The 22,755-nt window shown below is 40.3% G+C and overlaps 1 protein-coding gene across 5 annotated transcripts in view; it reads left to right on the top strand.

Annotated features, from left to right (window-relative positions):
• The first annotated feature begins 13,593 nt into the window (after positions 1-13,593).
• Positions 13,594-22,755, top strand: part of LOC150087807 (cell adhesion molecule Dscam1-like) — a 228,024-nt gene continuing 218,862 nt past the window's right edge. For all 5 annotated transcript variants that reach the window (XR_016546728.1, XM_090369206.1, XM_090369205.1 and 2 more), the window contains exon 1: positions 13,594-13,909. Coding sequence is in view for 4 of the 5 variants with exons in the window: in XM_090369206.1 (XP_090225332.1) it covers positions 13,840-13,909 (70 nt within the window). In the remaining variant the exon portion in view is untranslated. The remainder of the gene's footprint in view (positions 13,910-22,755) is intronic.

Genomic DNA, 22,755 nt, shown 5'->3' with positions numbered 1-22,755 from the left:
TCAGACCATCTACCAGTAGTCCTCATTCTTCCAATCACTTCCAGGACATCCTGGAAACATAAGGCCCCAGTTAAGAAGACAGTGATTAGTCCTTCACTCCTCAATCCAGAGAAATGCTGCTTCGCAGCATCCATTTTTCATTGGGAAGCCCTAAACCAATGTCATTCACAGGGCTGCACTTTCGTACCTGCTGGCTGCAGTCTATTGCTCGAACTGCAGTCAAAAACAGTTTCAATCTCCTGTCGAAGCAAAGCATGGTGGACCCAAGATCTCAGCCTTAAATTTCGGAATAAACAAAGACTACATGCAAAATGGAAAGCAAAATCAGACCCACTAGACAGGTTTGCATACTCAACAGCCCGTGCCCAGTTCAATAGAAGCAAATCTGAAGCCATTAAAGCCTACATCGACAAAACAATCAAGATCGGGAAGGCACCGTATAAGGCAAGGCATGATGAATTCCCTCACAACTTAATCCAATCGAATGGCTAGGCTACATCACAAGATTTAAGCCAAAGTCAGCATCAGACCTTAAGAGCATTCACAACAGTTGTCAGCGAGATGTCCTCGCTTCCATCATCATCACAAAAAGAGAGCTTATCCAGGCCATCAATGATATCCCACCAACGTTTTGCACTGGATATGATGGGTCCCACAAATCATTCTTAAGAGCGTTAGTGTTTTCATCATTGATGCACTCCTAGGTATCTTTAATGGAATCCTCACAACGCAAAGTTTCCCAACAGCCTGGAATCAATATATTGTCCGACCAATCCCCAAAACACAAGGAGCGACATCAATTTCACAATTCAGGTCAATAATGAAAGCCTCATGTCTCCTCAAAGTCATGGAGAAGTGCCTTCTTCCCATCCTAACCAGCCAGGTTCTGCCATGTGAATCACCATACATTCACTATTGCCTTGAAACGCAGGTCTACCATTACCAACCTACTGCAAACCACCAACACCATTCTGGGGGCTCTACAAGATAGGGCTGAGATGGCAATTGTTTATCTGGATATCCAGTCTGCATTCGACAGCATAGACATTCAGCCCCTCCTGCAACTTTGTGAGGATGGATACCAGATAAAAGGCAATATACTGGAATTCTTTGGCAGTGATGCATCTGTATCATGGCAGCCAGTGCTATGTTGCCATTTTTGAATAAAGTCCCTCTGTACCGTTTTGTTTCCGTTGTTGTGTCGATGTTGTTCCCTTCATCATTTCTGTACCTCAGTAGGTTCTTTTGGTATGCTTTTCCATATCCAGGCCACTCCTATGAGAAGCTACAAGTGAAAACCTGACTGGTCCTTTGCACACCAGTGTAGTAAGTGTCTTCTTTCAGAAGATTAGTGGTATAACGTCTGAGCCAATTGAATAGTTTTTCTCATAATAGAGAGGACATTGAGATGAATCCAATGGGAGGGTTTGTCCAGAGTCGTTTGTTATCCATATGTTACATCAATAATGGAGAAGATTTTGACATCGCCATTGAGGATTTATTTTTACAGATTGAAAGTCTCAGATTCAGAAAGTAGAGAAACCCAATGGATTCTAGTATAGTCAGTCTACCACCACGAAAGTGAAACTTATATCATGTAATATGTGACTCAACTAATTTTGTCCTCACTGTCCTAATAAAATAAATCAATCTTTTGGACTGAATGGGTCATTGGTATTCGTGTTAAAGTTGTGCTAACACTGCCGTGGTGAGTGCTGCTCAATTTCTGAGCCAGTTCCCGGTAATCATTTTAGGTACATAAAGGACAACTTCCTAACTTTATTAGATATACCACAAGGCTGCATGCTAAGGTCAAATCATGTCATGTGGTACATGGCTACCTTGGGGTGTGCAAGGACATGCTGGTAATAGGTGGAGTAATGCGCCATTGCCACTGTGATGAAACCATGTCCAACAGGTTCGAGAAACATAATGGGGACTTCTCTCTTCTTCAATGGCCCCATCGAACCTCGAGCCCATAGAGCATGTGTGTGCGTGTCATCTGTCAATGAGAACCACCATCAACTGTTGTGTCCATGGGCCAGTAAAACCTTACTAAGTTAATGGAGTCCATCTCAAGATGAATCGCTATCGTGAGGTAGGCAAATTGAAGTTTTAGGCTATATTAAGTAGGGGTCACCTAATAAAGTGGACACCGAGGTAGTAAGGTACATTTTTAGGGCACTCAGGAAGTTAACGTCACTTCCAGAATGGTTCACAATAATCATGTACCCCTTTCTCATTAAAGAGAGCAAGAGTTGGATGCGTCGATGTTAATAGGGAAGCGCGTTCCTTAGGGAAATTATGCTTTTCTTATCAGACATCTCACTCCGGTTTTTGCCCCTATTAACACCTTATCTATTCCTTGCGTGACGTAATGCAAAACATTCCTTTTAAGCGGCTGAAAATCCGTGGTCTTCTGCTGCAGCGTCAGAGAGAAGCCGAACATAATGAGTGCAATCTTCGTTTCGGATGTCTTCCCTCAATATCGCGTTCCCCTAACGACGTTCTCTTTTTGTTTTTCGGCTCCGGTGACAGCGGGAAAGATGGCTGCAGCGTGTACACATTGATTGGCTTAATGAGCCGTCAGGAGCCGAACTCGGTGACGGACAGCAGCTCGGAGGTCCAGTAACGGGAGCGCAACACGAGTTTGTAATTTGCACGCTGACAGAAACGCGGGCTGGAATGCAAATATTGGAAGTAGCGGCTTCTCCGTGCAAGCGGAACACGGTCACTGCCAATGTGACTCACGACGCACATCCGTGTCACTGTGGATCGACGTTCCGCCTCGTGAGGTGAACTCGACCTCGATGGTCGGAGTGGAACTCGGTGGACAAATTTCGAACCTCATTCATTCACTGACCGGTAATAAGCGGTGGTCAATTAGCCAACGGATGGAGTAGCAATTTTGGAGTTGGAAACACGCGCCTGTCCTTGCTGCAATTAATATGCAGAGGTTCTATCCATTTAACAGGTCGCGTGATCAAAGACAGCGGTGTTTTATAAACGACCCAAGCTGGTGTTGTGGAAATCCTCTTAAAGACTAATTAGATTGGGACAACCCGATGAACATTTCTTTACTGATTTCATGGTACATTTTTAGGGAACTTTTACACTCACTGGCAAAAAAATTAGGAAAGTTTTACAGTTGGCGTGAAGAGATAATTAAATGTGTAGTATGCAAATGTAAGTTGTCATGTGGCACGATTAAAAATTCATTGGTAAATATTGCACGCTTATTTCTGAAAAAAAAATCGAAAGTTTCGACTGGAGTGGTGGCGCCAAAGCCAGAACTGGATGGACTGTTAAATCATTGGAAAATCATATCTAGATTGCCTGGTGTCCACCAGTCAAGTGGCTCTAAAGTATAATGGTGTGTACTGAGTCTGCTCATATCGTTAGAAGATCGGGTTACCTCCAATGAGTACCTTTCTGTCATCTGGGACCAATTGCACCCTTCAATGCTTCATTTTTACCCGGATTGTGGTGGATTCTTTCGAATCCAACAAAACTATCCACAGCAAAAAAAATATTGTATCTGAAGTGTTCAAGAAAGATTCCCAAGATTTTCAGCGTCTACCCTGACCTCTTTTTATTCTCCACATCTGAATGTAATTGACGATGACCGAAATACGTTGGAAAGGGCAGTTCGACTTGGCAATTCTCTACCGAGGAGTTGGAAACTGCTATCTCGGGGGATACACAGCTGCTGGAACGCGTACAGAGAAGGGCAACGAGATTGGTGAGTGGAACAATGGGTTGCTCTTACCAAGAAAGGCTTAAGTTCTACAAATTGTAGCGTCTGGAGATGATCCGATTGAGATATTTAAGCCTTCGTATGGACTGTGGAAGCTCAGTGCTGATGGAATTCTTCTTCTTCTTCTTCTTGTGCAGGCTATGCCCATGGGGGGACTAAGACCAGTGGGTCAATCTGCTGGAACAATTCATCTGTTGACCCAAATATTGAAGCAAAGTGACCCCCTACGATTCTCTAACTCGAATTAACAAAAATCAAAGAAATGTTGTTCAGAATTAAGACGTCTCTTACAATCCTTTCAAAATCAATATCGTCCCCTACCTTTTGTACGTCTGTATATTTTTGAACGCATTTATCAAATAAAAAATTCGTAAATGTGTTCGCTACAATCAACACGCGTTGACAGAATGAAAGTTTGAATTTTCATATTTCTTATTGATTTTAAACAGCCAACTGCGGCGCTGCTGTAGCGTCAACAGAAATGGCGACACACACACACACGCATGCGCAGAAAGAACATAATGTATTATCACACATGCCTATTGTATTGTGTTTTCCATCAGTCTATGACTATTCTGTGGTACATTTAGTAAAGATTATCTATTTTTTATATTACACAACTTCATCAGGAGGCTACAACTTTGTTGTCGAAAATGCAGGATATGTTTCTTTATAGGATAAAAGGGATTCTAGACGTATATGCAGCCAAGTACATGATTTTTTTTTTTTAAAGTATGATTTAATTTCACCCTGAAATTTTAAATTGAAGTGGAGCAGTTTAAATCTTCCATCTTAACCGCATCGCAGGGGTTGTTTGGAAAGAAATCTTGTAACTTAACTCGGGCTGTTTTTGTTGGCAGATTATTTTAATCAAAGCAGACAACTGTCTACTGAATTATACATGCACTTCCCCGCGTTATCTCAAATTTCCCGAGGAGGAGGAAGAAGGGGGGAAAGGTTGGAAATAAAGCAGTACCAACTATATCGCGTGTCAACTAACGCGTTCACCTGGGTCTTCGTGATGGCCACGTGGGGTAGCAACTTACTGATGCTGTTGTCATAAGCAGATTAACTCCAAACCCTCCCACTCTCTCCCATTTCTCCCCCCCCCAAGAAAATTGTGTTGTTAAGAGAAAAGAGGATTATTGCCATCAAGTCAAAGCGACGGGCCAGGTGGCGAGGACACAGTTCACCCCCAGACGCTGCGAATCGACGTCAGTAACTGTAGAAGCGGAAGATCTCTAAGCGACGCTAGTGCACTCTCGCGTCTTCCATTTCGTCAACCAACCGTGGATAACTAATGAGATTGGCCGGAGGTTTGTTAGGGTTTAATGTTCGCCAGCGTCGTACTTAGATACCCGCCACGTGTGTGGTCTCGTGGCTGACGACCCGATACGATCGGCTTGAGCCAACGAGAAGAACACTCATTACATATGTTCGGTAATTATTTGCGACGCACAGAGAGAAGTAAGTCAACGACACCCCTCCCGCCCGACCGGAGAGAACGCTAGAGCCGAACTGACGAAGTGTGAGATTCGGAATTCCGGCGATCTTGTTTCTGCTCCGAAAGTGGTTATTTGAAGCGACAAGTTGCGCCAGCGATGCGTCATTATCGGACCCGTAAACTTGTGCCGCTAATTGTAATCTTCGCCAATAAAGGAAGAAATATCACCCTCCGCATTACGAAGCGTCCGAAATGAAATATCGACGGGCTATTCGCCTTAAATAAGCGGCTTCGTACAGGTCACCGAGAGATGTTTTAAATGTAATGGCCGCTCGAAAGGAATCGAATTTCAACGCTGTCGTTTCGAGGTTTAAAGAGAAGTATGTCGTGGAAGGACTGGAACGTTTCGAGTTCCTCGTTGGAATGTTCATCAGATGCAAAGATGGAAGTGAAATCGGTTGTTAAGTTCGTTGTAAGGCGTTCTCCCTTTAAATTAAATTGTTATTTAAAGTATAATTTAGTTGGAGACAATGAAGGAGATTCATGGTTTGATGAAATCAATCATCGCAAATGTGTACAATGAGTGGAAGACGAAAGGAGAATGCAGCTCCAAAAAGGAGAACTGTGGCAGAAAGTCATACATGGTCCAGTGTGCTTGTAGCAAATAATTGAAAAAGTCAGTCCAGCAAAAGAAGAACACAATTCCAACCGAATGCATTGGCAGTCGTGTGCCACTCCAGTCGATGGAGCCACTCCATCAAGGAACCACTGGAGTGGTTCCTTGATGGAACCACTCCAGTGGTTCCATCAAGAAGTAATTGCAATGGGACAATAATTGGATGGGAGGGATTTGTCATCCGTATTAGGCTGGATATGAGCAAATTTCCAAGTGAAGGAAAGACACCATTGCAGAAGAGGAGTATGCTCAGGAGCATAGATTTTGAGAACAAGTGAAGAAATGCTATGAGGACCTGGAGCTTTCTTGTCATCAAGATTGATGGAAGACCACAGGAGGCATTTAGTTGAGTATACTAGGAACGGTAGGAGATGGTTTATGAAGATTGTAATTTGAAGAGTTAGATGAAAAGTTGGTTTCAAAGAGGCCAGCTTTGTCTTTAGCTGGGGTGGCAATAGAACCATCAGATTTTAATTGAGGTGAGAGTGGAGATGGGCAAAAGTGGTGGAGTGTGGAATTAAGGAATTCATCCCTGAAAGACTTATTTTAAAACAGTAATCCAACCAAGGAAAAAGAATAGAAATCTTGTAGACATTACTGGCGGTGGATGTTAATGAATTTTTATTATGTTGTGGTGGTACATCTGATGTAAAAAAAGTAAAGTGCAGCCATTATCAACCCACTGCAGGATGGAAGCCTCCTCAACAATTCATGCTGAGGGAAATGGACCATAATCTGCCACGCTGGTCCAGTGCGGGTTGGCAGATCAACCGTATTCAGCAATCAGGGGCTTGAACCCCGGTTTACTCAAAGAGCGTGTGCTACTGCACTCCCGCTCCTGCCCACTCGGCTACGGAGGTCAGCAACTGAAGACCCATTTGTGGTGTCCGTAGGATGATTTTGAGATTGAAAAAAAAAAAGAAATTAATGCACTGCAATGAGAACTATGTCCACCTAAATCAATTAAGTTCTATCCACTTTTTTTTTCGTTGAATGCCTGTGTCCAGCGAGTTCCTAGCGAGGAAGGCAAATTGTATCCATTCAACTTTTCTTGTTACCATTCTGAAGTAATCAAGAAATCCATCAAATGGCAGTTCTGATACCATCTTGATACTCTCCAGTTTGATCGATGGTCTCCGAATGGATTCTCTTTAGTGGTGATCCTCGAACGATCTCCTGGTTTTCGTTGTAATTTCTGGCTAAGTTTGGTTGAGAGTTTGGCCACTTTCGAGCAGTTTCGGAATTGCAAGGCTTTGCAATCAACTTGGCCACAAGGATTGCAATAAACTTTGGCCCAAGATTGTCTAAAGGAGCTTTGCAGTCATCTATCTTTTGAAATTGGGGAGCTGAAATCCTGGTCAGTCTCTTTACCACGTGTGCTGGCAAAATGCTCTCTCTTTTCACACTTACCATGTGAGTCATTCCTCAGGAATGCCTGAAGGTTCTGGTCTTTCGTTTGCTATTTTTGTGTTGTAGTCGCGGACATCCTTCCTAGAAATCCTCTCCGTAGTTGCGCGTCTCCAGTAAATTGCAATCGACTTTCTCGTTTGGCAATCCTTGTGGTGCAGAAAATGAAACACTCGAACACGCGCTTTGTTTGATGAAGATCGCTTGGAATTTCTTCAAGTAATTTTCCAAAAGGAAAAGATCGCAGTCAACTTGAGCTCTCTGAGAATAGAAGAAAGATGAGTTCTCATTCTCCCTTCCTTTCTGCCCACTCATTCTCATCCTCTCGTTTTTCTCTCTGTTTACTTCTCTTCCTTCATCCCATCCTTCCTTTTTCTTCTTCTCTATCTAGACCTTCTTCTGTCGCTTTCTGTGTCTGCCGATTTACTTCTCTTTCCATCCCTCTTCCTTCTCTTCTTTCCTTTCCGTTTTCTTCTACTTTCCCATCCTTTTTTACTCGGTCTGTTGGTTTCTCTCTCTCTCTCTCTCTCTCTCTCGTTCTCGCTTTGTATATTTCTCTCTCTTTTCTTATTTTCTATTTCTTTCACTTTCTCTTCTTATTTTCTCTCTTCTCTCTATTCCTCTCTGTCTCCTTTTTCTCTCTCCTCTCCCGCTCTTTCTCTTTCATCTCTCTATTTCTCTCTTGTTCATTCTCTCTGCCTTCTAATTTTCTCTTCCTATTTTCTTTCCTTTTCACTTCTTACTTTCTTTCTTTCTCTCGCCATTCTTGTTTTCTCTCACCTGTTTCTCTTTCTCTTCTTATTTTCTCTGCTTCTCTCTCTCTCTCCTTCTTTCTCTCTGCTTCTAATTTTTTCTTCTTACTTTCTTTCTCTCCCACTGCCACTTTCCTTTTCTCTTCTTTCTTTCTCTCTCTCCTCTTTCGTTTTCTCTTCTTTCTTTCTCTCTCTCTCTTTCTGTTTCTCTTCTCTCTTTCTCTCTTCCTCTTTCTTTTCTCCCCTTACCTCTTTTTTCCCTTACGTTCTCTCTTTCCTTTTCTCTTCTTGCCATCTCTTTTCTTTTCTCACTCTCTTTCTCCCTTTTTTCTTTTCCTTCTTTGCCTTTCTCTTCTTATTTTCTTTCTCCCTCTTTCTTTTTCTCTTCCTACTTTCTTTTCTCTTTCCTTTTCTCTCTCCTGTTTCACTTTCCCTCTCTCTCCTGTTTCACTTTCTCTCTCTCTCTCTGTTCTGCTGTTATTATGGCTGCCATCCTTTAACGTGCTCTACACAGAATTCGCCTTTCTTCTCTGATTTGAAATTGTTCTTTTATTTTCTTACTCTCTTTCTTTCTCTCTTCCTCTTTCCTTTCTTCTTTCTCCCCTTACCTCTTTTTTTTTCCTTACGTTCTCTCTTTCCTTTTCCCACTCTCTGCCTCTCCCTGTCTCTTTTTCTTTTTCCCTGTACATTGCAATCAACTCTCTCTCTCTCTCTCTCTCTCTCTCTCTCTCTCTCTCTCTCTCTCTCTCTCTCCTCTGCTGTTGTTATCATGGCTGTCATCCTCTAGTGTGCTCCAAACAGAGTTCTCCTCTTCCTCCTCTCAAAAATTGTTTTAAGTGGAGTATTTTTGCCATTGGTCGTGCTAACGCCGTTTATTAAATGTTGTAGATATCGCTGAACGACCTGCGTAGTCGAGTCCACGGGGAGTTTCTTGTCGTAGCCGCCCCACGCGCGCGGAATGCTAAGGACGCACAATCCATTCGAGTCACACACACGAACACGCTCACTTAGTTGGCTCTACAGCTAAAAGAGTGCAGTTGCCAATTCTTAACAATCTTCTTTTGCAAAAGGCAACGAACAAAGTGGAGGGAAGATGCGCAGACGCCCACTATTAATGGCGTCATCTTAAAAAGTTCGTCGTCTGCTTAATTCGATTATTTCGGTTGCTTTTCCGGAAACCAATTGATAATTTATCTTAAATGCGATACGCCGGCATTAACGAGCCGTAGTTTAAAACAATATCCATATCACGGTGCTGCCACCTAGGAGTGAAAAGTTGTATTCGAGCTTAGATTAACCAAAATGCGCGTTCGTATACATTAAAACCGATCTTCGAATGTGGGTGGTCGACAGTTAACTTATAAATAGATTTACTTCGTAATGCGCGCATATCTTGAATGTTGTCGTCTGCTTTCAGAACAGGTCACCCGATCGTCTGCTTTCAGAACAGTTCATCGTGTGGCATCCATTAAGGAAACTGAGGCAGTTCCAGAATCGATTGTAAGTAGCAGTTTATTCACAGTTTGACCATTTCTGACAACTATAACGAATAACTTAATGAAGTTATTTGTTAATATTCCTTTTCTGAACCTCTACCTCTTCTGTAATTCCTTTTCTGAACGTCTTCTGTAATTTAATATGGCCATTAAACAAATTAGACCCAAACCCAATTTCAAAGTTACCTCAATGAAAACTTAGATTTTAGCTATCGAAATGAATTAGCCGGATAAATGTACAAAACTCGAAATATATTAACAAGATGGTGGCGATCGTTGCATGATTCGAAGGCCGAGAACATTTTGCTATAATTATAATACGTTTAGTAACAATTTGGCATGGGATAGAGCTACCTAAGGGAACTATTTTACTTAAGTTGACTGATACGGTCTGAAGAATTAGGATCAGTGGACTTAAGAAGACGTACAACAAGGAAATGATTACCAGAAATCATCCGATTTATTTTCAGTGATTCTAAGAAATAGAAGAATGGCCATGATGGATAGTTGAATAAGTAAATGAGCATTTTATGATCAATCCACTGAAACCATCATTTCTGGAACTCCAATTCTCTGGAAGTTCATCTGATTCTGGTGATGCCTTGGTAACTCTATCTTTAAAACGATGATTTCTTTCCAAGGGTGTTTTGATTTCATAAAATGGTTTAAATCATTTTTATTATTTTAAATACAACAATTTCAATGTTTTACTCGCCGCGCCTATGCAGCGCTCCATTCGCGATTTCCAGGATCTAAAACAGCAGTGGAAGTCTTCGGAAGATACCACCTTTAATTGTGGCTTTCTGTTCTTCTGAGTGTCTGCTAAGTCCTCAAATCCTTTGAGGAGGATTTTAATTTTCGTGAACAGAAAAAAGTGGCACGGCGCCATATCTGACAAATAAGGCTGGTGCTGCAACTTTGTGATCTTGTTTTTCGTTAAAAACTCTCTCACTGCGACAGAGGAATGGCAGGGCGCATTGTCATGATGCAGAAACCATTTGTCCAGCCATAAATTGGGCCCTGTCTTTCGACTTTCTTCACGAAGTCTTCCTAAAATCAAAATGTCGAGTGTCTAGTTAGTATTCAGATTTGAGGAGAAATCTGAATGCTAAGAAATCCTTAGGGTTATGGAAACCACCGACCCACCAGAGTCCCATTGCTAACACCAAGACACAAGACTCTACGACTCAACTGGGCGAAAGAACATCAGCACTGGATCCCGTCCTGGTCCTATGAGTCCCGTTTCCATTTACTTCGAGGGGGACGAGAGGGTGCGTATCTGGCAAAACCTCACGAAGCTATGCGCCAGTCATGTCAACAAGGAACTGTTCAGGCAGGTGAACAATTGGTAATGGTGTGGGGCGTGTTCAACTGGCACACTTTGGGACCTCTGCTATGTCTAGACGCATCTCTGAACGGTCCAGATTACTTGTCCATGGTCATCGTGCACCCACAGGGCAATGGACTCTTCCGGAAAGAAAATGCGCTCCCCCACAGAGCGGTGGTGAGAAGAACATGGTTCGAAGAGCATCCCGCAGATTTTACCACCATGGAATGGCCTCCCTGTTCAACAGACATGAATCTTTCTGATTCTGTGGAAAGGTCTGTTCGAGCTTTGGATTCACCACCAAGGAGTGGGACGGAATTATGGACAGCGGGCAGCAAGAATGGATGGCAATTGATTTCTGTCCACTCAGTGTACAACTGGAACTACTACCCTTTCAGGGTGCATTGGATTTTGGTGAACAAAACGTAGTCCGGCATATATGGATGAAAAACCCGAGTTTCCGATGGAAGAACCTTGCCATCCTCTCCTGAGGCTGACTAACTCAACTAAGGAGCGAAAAATTCGCATAAAAGTTCCCGCGTCATTGAGTGGATCGAAGTCGGACCTTTTCCACCCGGTGTGGGTAGGACAATGATTATAACCACTGTACTGTTCGCGCAGACATATTGGATTCGGGAAGTCGTGGATTTGAAACCGCCGCATGTCTTTCCCTTTAAGTTTCGTGAAGAAAATCCACGACTTCCGGCATCCATGTTTATTCAGAAGCAACGCATTAGTGGGAGTGGTTTAAATCTAATAATGAATCATGCATGAGTCCACCAAATGAATCGGTTTAATTTGCATTTATTTCTATTGCGCTTGTCTCCTTTCCATAATGTCATATTACAAATTTCTTAAATGAATCACATTTCTGGCCCGCTCTGCCATTAATTAAAATCATGGAGGTGGCCGTTTTAGCCGAGAAGATGAGTCCGAACACAATTAATAATGTTTCTGAACAATGTACTCGGTCTTTCGTTTATTAAGACTTATCATATTGCCATTCTCTTCATTTACCGGATGTAATGGCTCGCGCGCATCTTTTATCGACCCCATTAATTGGATTTTAATAATTAAACATCGAGTAATTCAAAATTATCCTCGTGATTTCAAAAATTTATTGTGAAAAGCATATTAAATTCAAATGGATAACGCACTCTGAGTATTCACTCTTCTAAAAGGTTTAAGCATGAAATCCGGGTTTTTCCCACATTACCCAAAAATCCATCCTGAATCCTGAGACCCATCTTACTTTTCGACCACTGAGCAACGCTTTCTGATCATTGCATCGAGGGGGGAGAGTACAAAATTCTATGTTTTTCTTGTATTTAACAGTCATGGTCTTGAACCACGGTTTACTCAAAGAGCGTGTGGTACTGCACTTTTGCTATTGACCACTCGGTACGTCAGAGCTTTGAAATGAGTTCCTCGAAGTCACGTTTCTGAACGAATAATAGTCACTTGGAGATAGATCAAATCCACTTTTATAAATTTCAGCCTGTGCAATCCGGGCTTTGTGCACGAGTCATTGTTAAGGAGATGAAAACCCGATTGCCCAACCTTCCTGGTCTTTTGTTTTTCCAATTTCAGCTTTAAACTTTATCATAACAATCCCCTGTTATTGTGGAAGGTAACCAAGCAACAATCCTTTTGTGTTTCAGAAACTGAAGCCAACGCTTTTTCAGCTGATGGTTCAGTTCGCAACTTTTCGGGGTTGGAGTTCCTTGTGCTTCCACTAATGCTTTCTAAATTGGATTCAGCATCATAAAAATGCTGCCAAATTTCCTTACCAGATGAAACGGGATAAAGATCTAACTGGTTCAGCAAGAATTAATTTTAAATCTCTTTTGATGACTCAACCCTCCAATGTTTGTCACCAATGGAACGGTCTTTGGGAATCTACCTACCACAGCCTTTGGATATTCCCAAATGTTCATATATTGGTGTTAAAATGCTTCCATGGAATATTTTAAATATTTTACAATTTCAGACACTTTAAATTCTGTTTTCTAAAATATTTTTTTCACGATGGCAATCCTTTCATTGATTTATTGCTTCTAATGGCCGGCCAGACCTTGGATCATCTTCAACCGACTCCCACCCTCTTTTGAACTCTACCAATCATCTTGCAATACAGTAGCATAACTGGTGATACCCCCCCCCCCTCAAGAAGTCATTCTTCCATGGATTTCTTTAGCATTTCTTCCTCTTTGGTCAAAAATGTGATTATTAAAGGATGTTCATCGTAATCCCTGTTCTTTTCAACAAGAGATTCCACATTGCAGTTTATTCAAGTTGGTAGTTAATTCCCCTAATTATCCTATAATTACCCATCGGGTGGTCCCTTTAAGAAATATAGTAGATTTAATTTAAAATATCTAAGCAAAAGTGATGTTATCTTAAAAAAAACAGTTTGGCATCAATGTCTGGCAAGTGGTCCAAAGAAAAAAGATGTTTGGCAATTTCTCATCTCTCTCCTTAGTATTTTCCTTTAAATTGTGTTATTTTCTTATCATCCCCTGTAAAAACAATTACCGCACACCACAAATATCCGAACGACACCGCTATTTTCTTTCCAGATCCGACTTATCCTCCAATCACAAAGCCAAAGTCATCCTGCGAAGAAAACTCCAGTAAACAATGGCTACTGCAGCGCCTCCCAGTGGAAGGTAGACGTCAGCTGCAAGAGAAAATGAGCGTGTACGTGTGAGTCCACGGCATCATTGCTGGAGTCGGTAGCAGAAAGAGGAAGACTACGATACACTGGTGTAGTCGCTCGTCAAACTCACCGATCCACCGCAGAAGGAAACGCGTGCGTCTGGCACGTGTTTGGGGAAACACGGACGGTGCCCCCGATGCAACATCCGTAAGCTCAGTGACTTAATCGGACTTAGTGCTTGCAGTGTGGGATGATGTTTTGCACTTGACACGTTAGTTTTTTTTTGTGCTGCCTGGTTAGCGAAGAAAATACATTTTAAAGATGTTCCAGATATCCTCTGCCTCCATCCAAATCCTCTGCCTTAGCTGCTTCTCTGTGTTCCTTTGTGAAGGTAAGTGTCTTAGAGATTCTCAATAATTTTCCTAAATTATTTTTTGGTATATAAGATAGATAAACAAATGTGGATAAAAGTTAGATAATAATATGGATAAAAGATAGATAAATAGATGGATAAAAGATAGGTAGATAGATGGATAAAAGCTAGATAAAAAGATGAATAAAAGATTGATAAATAGATGGATAAACGTTAGATGAATAGATGTATAAAAGCTAGATAAAAAAAGATGGATAAAAGATAGATAAATAGATGGATAAAAGATAGATAAAAAGATGGATAAAAGAAAGATAAATAGATGGATGAAAGCTAGATAAAAAAAGATGGATAAAAGCTAGATAAAAAGATGGATAAATGCTAGATAAAAATTGGATAAAAGCTAGATAAATAGATGGATAAAAGATAGGTAAATAGATGGATAAAAGATAGATAAAAAGATGGATAAAAGATAAAAAAAATAGATGGATAAAAGCTAGATAAAAAGATGGATAAAAGCTAGATAAAAATATGGATAAAAGCTAGATAAATAGATGGGTAAATGCTAGATAAAAAGATGGATAAAAGATACATGAAAAGATGGATAAAAGATAGATAAAAAGATGGGTAAAAGATAGATAGGTAGATGGATAAAAGATAGATAAATAGATGGATAAAAGCTAGATAAAAATATGGATAAAAGCTAGATAAAAATATGGATAAAAGCTAGATAAAAAGATGGATAAAAGAAAGATAAATAGATGGATAAAAGCTAGATAAAAATATGGATAAAAGCTAGATAAAAAGATGGATAAAAGTTAGATAAAAATATGGATAAAATCTAGATAAATAGATGGGTAAATGCTAGATAAAAAGTTGGATAAAAGATACATTAAAAGATGGATAAAAGATACATTAAAAGATGGATAAAAGATAGATGGATAAAAGATGGATAAAAGATAGATGGAGGATAGATGGATAAAATCTAGATAAAAAGATGGATGGATAACAGCTAGATAAAAAGGTGGATAAAAGCTAGATAAAAAGATGGATAAATGATAGATAAAAAAGATGGATAAATTCTAGATAAATAGATTGATAAAAGATAGATAAATAGATGGATAAAAGCTAGATAAAAATATGGATAAAGGATACATAAATAGATGGATGAAAGCTAGATAAAAAGATGGATAAAAGCTAGATAAAAGATGGATAAAAGATAGATAGAAAAATAGATGGATAAATTCTAGATAAATAGATGGATAAAATATAGATAAATAGATGGATAAAAGCTAGATAAAAAGATGGATAAAAGATAGATAAATAGATGGATCAAAGCTAATAAAAAGATGGATGAAAGCTTTTCCATTGGTAGTTTGTAATCCGAATAATCAGAGTATATAATTGAGAAATTTCTTTATTTAATCAAATATTTAATAATTTTTTAAAATTTAAATTCTTAATGAAAGATGCAGGCGAAATGCAATTTAGCCCATGATTAAATTCTTAACTGCATCCGAGATAAACAATCATTTCTTTTATTGAACAATAGGATTAAAAAATTTAGAATAAATCCCTATCGAATATAGAAAGTTATATAATATGCAGTGAAACTACATTTACAGGGACACGAAGGTTATATTTTTAAGACAAAATTGCCAAAAAAATATCTTTATATCGAAGACAATTTATTATATGCATTTAATTTGAATGCACTTTTTGAACGCAAACCTGAAACTTTATTTTATGAAATTTAATTAATTCCAGTAATTTTTTTTAAATTTTAAAATTAATAATTAACAAATATTATTATCTAAAACTTGTATTCATTCCTAAAAACACAAAAATGCTTTCTTCAGACGTGTAACGTAATCAACATAAATGAACATATATACATACATATATGCATATCCACATACATTCAAAAAATAAATTCAAAATACATTAAACCTTCTGATATATAACGTGTCGTATACATTCGTGTTTATCCACCTACTCTTATATGGATGCTGTCTAGGGGAGGATGAAACTTTCTCGCTGTTTGAATAAATAATAATAATAATAATAAAACCAAGATGGTTTTCGAAAAAAAAAACATGCGCAATAGGGTAAGGCTCTTTTCCAGTACAATAACCGACCATAATCGCTTTTATTTTCTCAGTTTTTCTGATGTTACGAGTTAACCAGTCAATCTTTAAGCTGTTTAAATATTAAAGAAAGCTCTATTCGAATTCTCTGTTTTCTCTTCCCCACTTATGCTGTCTTTCTTTTTCTTTTATTCCATCTCTCAGCTTACTCAAATATTAAACATCAAAAACCATTTTCATATGCGCGATGCAGTAAGGGTTTTAGACAGAAATTTTCTCGGGTGTGCTACAACAAGGGTCATTTACAAAAATAAAAAAAGTGCTTAGCAACAGAGAAATATCACACACCATTAACTAGTTAGCCAGTCCACTTCTTTCGATGATTCAATAGACGAATATTATTGATTAGGAACAAAATAAGAGAAAAAATCGTTAATAAATAACCATAACCACGTGGGATGTTCTAACGAATAAGTGATAAAATACTTCTATCTTCTCCTTTACCCTTTTTGGCTTTTAATTCGATTCTAAGCATCACGTGATGAAACCAGGCGTCCATGGACATGATGTACATTGAAGGGAAAATTAACCGAAATTTGTCATGTTCCTAAGACATATTCTAAGCACTTGAGAGTGGTAGTTAGGTTCGGTGCATCGTTTTAGACATCGTAATAGCCACAATCCCTAGACAATAGCACGTCAAAGGGAACTGTGGAGATGACACATTGATAATTGAGTGTACACACAAATTACTAAGATCTAATGCACGTGCCTTTGTGAGAGCCTCTATCCGGGCAATGTAATCAGCAACAAATGGAGGACCCATATCAGATAGAGGGTCGTCTCTTAGTCGTATGCGCTCCACAGTTAAGTGTACCTTCAGGGCAGATTTACAAAGTTCGTTTATGACATCACCATGGCAACGTAAATATCATTTTATAATGATATTTATAAGGTTTCGCGTTGCACACACACTCTCTCTCTCTCTCGTCTACTCACTTTGGTCAGAAGACGAATTATGAAGTCCACGATTCACTGCATGGATTCTAGTGTTACGGCGGACACTTAATTGGACTTCCGTGCATTCGCCTCTGGAGACCTCCCCCAGATAATGTTTATGGTTGAATTTCTGAAGCAATAGCATTCCTTCTGCGTTAAATTGGAATGTCCTGGAGCGGAGTTCCAATTATTATTTACTTCTGCGATTCTCTTAGATTACCGCGCACTTTACGAGTTTGCTACTCGATTACGAATGTTTATACTGCACGTGGATGGAGTGGAGTGACACACGCAAACTCTCCAAGACATTTATTGTCTACTATAGAAACTGTTAAGAGCATTCGTTACATTTTGAACTCAAAGAGCTCTTCCTCCTCTTCGTCTCGTGATTGTGTAGCGTTGATCAGTGGGATTCTAACATTTCTTTATCTTAGAAAAATTCCTCAGTTGTTTACAAGCGCTAGAACACCTTTCCATTAACTGTAAAGTGAGAGTAACCATCCTAGCAGACACAATGGAACCTTTGAAATCTTTCCAGTAAGTCTAAATAATGTGAGAGATCGCTTGGATAAATGATGCTTCTTGATTTATTGGCTCCATCACTGCAGAGAATTCAGCACCAGAGGGTTGGATATCGAAAATCAAATGTTAGAGGTTTTTCCACCAGAGGTCTCCTCTGTATTGCTTCGATAACTGATGTAGGAATAAGCGTTCGATATATGCACAGTTGTGTACCATTCTTAATCGGAGAGTGAGTAGGATGCTTTTATTGAAGTATCAAAGATGAGCTTTATTCAGCTTTAAAAATGGATATCTGATCGTTCTGTTCGTTTATATTTCAGACACGTCCTGGCTGATCGTTCTGAACATGCACCACATTGCAAAAAGTAAACGAACACCCGCACGTTTCCAGGAACTTTTTTAAGAAATCTTTAATGTTGCCCTTCACGGCTACCAGGTCAGGGCTTAAGGTTTTGAGGAGGCGATGTGGAAGAAGTTGTTTAGTTAAAACGGGGAGAAGTACCTTCTCAAGGAGTTTAGAAGACTTGAGGCATTGGAGATGTATGATCAGGACATTGTTCCGTGTTCGAGGCAAATCTAGATATAAAGTCAAGCCACTGGTCAGGTTCAAGATTTAGGGGGAAATCAGTCATCCTGTCTTGGGCACTTTGCGACTTCTTCCACATTTTATGCAGTTGCTGCTTTAACTTTAAGCTCATATTAAGATGGAGAGTCCACCATGCTCTGGACCGAGGCATGATGGAAATTCTTTTTGATGCTGCAAAGGTCGCAATAGTCTTAAGCCAAGCAAATTCACTGCAATATCCAGATCACAGTTTTCTAAGACTGTCCATGGGATGACAGAGGCAGCCTCAACACATTTAGAAATACTCAGAATCCTGGGACTTACTATTACTTTGGTATTAGTGGAATTCACAACATTGAAGTTTGGAGCAGGTATGTGTAAAAGAACAACAATTAGCTTGTGGTCCGAATAAGTCTCTGACAGGTAATCAGGTGTGCAAGGAAAAGAAGCAAGGATGAGATCTAATTGGTTGTTACCTCTGGTCGGGAGATCGTTGATCATTTGTAACCCTGTACAAGATAAGTTTGATGGGAGCATTTGCTGAAGGTTAGTTAGATGGGGAGGAACATTAAAGTCTCCACACACGAAGTGCAAGGTCCGAAGGATGAAGCTGGTTGATGATCCAGTTAGATATTTCATGGATGGCTTCATAAGAAGGTGCTGGGGGTATATATATATATAACAACTACATATATGAGGACCCTATGATATGAGAGTAACAGCAAGAGCTTCGTATGCTAATGTTTGGCTAGAGACTTGATGAATAAGTGAGGTCTGTAAACTCTTAAAGAAAATTGCAACACCGCCTCCTCTTTGTCCAACTCTAGAAGTGAAAGCAGATTTATATCCAGCTGGAACACGGGATATAAAAAATTCTTGGTCTCTATCTCGGTGACACAGAGGATATCGATATGATTGGCGAGGAGAATTTGGTCAAAGGTATCCAGCTTGTTGCGAAGGCTTCTAACATTCTGGTACAAAACTGACTGCATAATTCCTGGGGACCTTTTTAGGGCACATACTGTACCTCTAGTGTTTTTATTGAAGGCAGGCTTTCGAGTTTGTCGATTCGTGACCCATTTTGGGATGAGCATTCCCGAACTGTTTATTACTGGTGATTGCAGGCTGATGGAATCAGTTTGATGATGCTGATGTGGTTCACCACTAGTATAATTGCGACTTATGCTGCGCACATTTTGAGACAATACCTGGAGCGTGGAGCATTCATACTTGTCTCCTTGAGGCTTTGGTTGCTGTCGAGGAGGGTGGATAAGTTGAGATTGTTGATGTGGTCTGTTTTCCTCCGAAAAGGGGCTGATATATATTCCTTGGGGCCAGGACGCAGGATCTATAACCTTTTGGTAGACAGCGGGTGAACACATTATAAGGAAGGAAGCGTAGGATGTTTGCCGACTTTTAAGCCGTTTAACCTGAACTGAGAGGTTATGATCCTTAATAAACATTCTCCTAATAGATTCATGAGATGTTCTAGGTACAAATCTGGAGGCGAATATCTTGGCTCTGGTGGGAACGACGGACGGAGATATTATATTTCTCATCCAGTGTCAGACGAGATTTGGAGGCTGTTATTTGGCGGCTGTTATTTGGCGGGATAAAGAGGTCTGGTTGGAAATAACAGCATGATGGGGAGGGCGATCAATATTGGTAGCTCGAAGGCATCCTGAGGAATTTGAGGCGGGGTTGGCTGTTGGAATCAGTGAATTTCGTATATCTCCAGATGGGACGTAGATATCGCTAGAAGGGCTGCTGGTAAGCCCACCAGCATATGAGGTGGGCAGAACATGATGGACGTTAGTTAAATTATTGTTTAGTTCTTGGGCCTATAGGGAGTCTTTGTTATTTCTTGGTCGGTTCTCTGGCTGGGATACTTCTTCAATAGCGGGCAGCTGTGGTTGCTCACCAGCCACTAAGTGTCTGAGAATGTCTTTCTGATGAGTGCATGATCGGTCCCTGCTAACGTGCTTAGTCGGAGTGTCTGCAGATCTCCCTAATGATTGTCTTGAGTGGATTTGGGTGTGGGAGCCAGGATTTATAAGGCTAGGAGGCTTTACTGGATGAATAGTTTTTGTCCTTTTGGGTATTATTGGTGGCTGAGATGTCAGCTTGCCATTTGGGCTCGCCAAAGAACAGAGCTTATTTTGGTTCCTCAGCGAGCAGACCTCATCCTTCAGATTCTCAATTTGGAAACTCAATTGGAAAATTGATGTCCTAAATTGAGGTGGATCACGAAATCTGCACTGTCTGGCTGTAGAGGAGGCGGCGACACTGTAATTTCGGCATTAATTCTTGGAGAATTACCTCCGTCTTGGAAAGTATCTGTTGTGACTAATGACTGGCTTGAGGTGGAGAACACGTTAGCGTTCGAGTCACAATTTTGATCATTATTTTCTGATGGAAAATTGGGTTGATTAGTGCTGTATATAACGTGATTGGCAATGCCATCAGGTGACGTTGCGTTGGCCACTGCTTCATCGCCTGCGATGGTCATTAGTGAAGGTTCAGGCAAACCAGTATTTGACTGAGAATATTGACTTGGATCAGTGATTGTCTGGTCGCTAGGGCTAGTTTCAGTCTGGGAGAGAGGAAGTTCAGCTATTTCAGAGACATCCCTAAGGCATTTGTCACATGCGTACCTTAAGCCATTAGGATAATGGGGCGTTTTCCAGGTTCATGAAGGCTAAAGCGCTATGCATACAATGTAATGGAGGGATTCAAAAGTGAGCGGGAATATTTAAAAATTAGAAATACCTGTTCATTATATCAAGAAGATGATACCACATCAATTGGCTCGTCCCTCCTTTAACACAGCAGACCGGCTAATGAAGCTTTGGCTTTCTCATTTTCAGAGAGAATCTCTGCATATTGTGGATTATGACTTGGTACATTGTCATGCGGAAACAGAAAGGGCTCTCTCTATTTCTGCTACAATGTAGGAAATCGGAATTGTCCAGAATGTCAATGTACGACATGGCATTCGTTGTTCCTGGAACAACAAGCAATAGTCCAAGCCTAAACCAAGAGAAAGAACCACAGATGGTGACAGCACCCCGGCCAAACTTGATTGGGTCGACACACTGGTAAGTAATGTTCTCTTGGCATCCATCAGACTAAATAAAGCCATCAGATCAGAAAACGATGGGTTGTGAATCAGGTAAGTCTCGATTGTGAAGTTTAAGTCACGTACTTCAACTCTTCGATAAAATCTGATGTCATGCAGATCCCTAAATTTTGTCTTTATGTCAGCTACTTTGGCCTCCCTGATTGACAGTATTCGGTGAGAACTAACTAGATTTACGTACTTCTGAGCATCCTCCAGTCTCTTTCCTCAATTTCTGGTCAACTCGAACTGTAGTAGCCCTATAATTTTCGCGAATATATCAGCAACCGTGGATCTAGGATGTTTTAATTTCGTTTATGGCACAAACAGATTGATGACTAATATGGCATCTCATGTTGATTCAGCGTTGGATGTCGCTAAGCTCAATGCCTCGATTATCTACTGTGTTTTGCTGATCCCCTTACCTCACATTATCGAAACCATCAGTTGTCTAACGCCGAAGGCAGCTGTATCTGGAAGTCTTCAACAAAGACAACGTTGCAACCATCACATCTAAGGAGTACTGGTACTCCGGCAGATTCCGAATAAACATAATCTTCCTCTAATGAACACACATCACGGATAACGGAAGTACTGAGCTCTTCAGAAAAGTTTCCAAATGGATCTTTTCTCTCTTCTTGGTCATAATAATAAAAATGACAGCGGGCAGCTTAACTACCCCCCATTTCTCAAGAGCTCTACACTACAGTCGGTCGTATGGAGTCTTAGAAAAGTCGGCAGGTTGCTGCCAATGGAAATGGGCAGGCCTTCGAGGAGAGGCTGTCATAAAAGCTGAAGGTTTCAGAAATTGAAAAAGGATCCATATAGTCATCTTGGACAAGTCATTAACTGTAATAATAATAAATGGCTGGAAGTCAAGAGGAGAATAAATTTCCAATGGATAGGATTCAGGAAATACAGTCGCATATGTACACTCCCAATGTATACTCCCCACCATGGCTTATGGACGTGAAACTTGGGCACTCGCCAAAAGAATGGATTAAGCAGCAAACTCAAGTAAAGGATTTTCTTATCAAAACTAAAGAACTGATGTGGACTTGGGAAGGACATAGCTCGAAGACATGGTGATAAATGGACTAAGAAAATAAGAATGGTACCCAAGAAGAGCTAAAAGAAAACCTGGAAGACAACAACTGAGATGGACAGATGGAATTCAAGAGTTCGTGGGAAATAAATGGATGACCATTGCACAAAACAGAAGGAACTCGAAAGTTGCTAGAGAGGCTTTCTTCTTGCAGTGGATTGAAAAGGGCTGACGATGATGAAAGCGTTCTGGAGAGGCTGCCATAAAGGCTGTAAGTTTTAGCAAACGATATTAGTTTTTTTGCAAATAAAGGTCATTTGTAGAAATGTAGGTGTCCAGATATTAATGGTATGGCAGTGTAGATCACCTCAGCCAATGCGAAGAATTTGTGAAAAGCATGTGTACATAGTTACACTTAAAAAAGCAAGCAATAAGTTTTAATGGAAAAGTTTCTAAGTTGACTTCCGCGTAGTTTGTCGGTCGCTTTATCTGTTATCAGTTGTTCAAGAGCCCCATATTATTTCGGGGAAC

Source organism: Mastigoproctus giganteus, chromosome 3 (assembly GCF_048544385.1).
Source record: "Mastigoproctus giganteus isolate SK-2022 chromosome 3, ASM4854438v1, whole genome shotgun sequence".
Taxonomy (NCBI): Eukaryota; Metazoa; Arthropoda; class Arachnida; order Uropygi; family Thelyphonidae; genus Mastigoproctus; species Mastigoproctus giganteus.
Note: the sequence above shows the minus strand (reverse complement) of the source record. Positions and strands in the feature narration are given on the sequence as shown.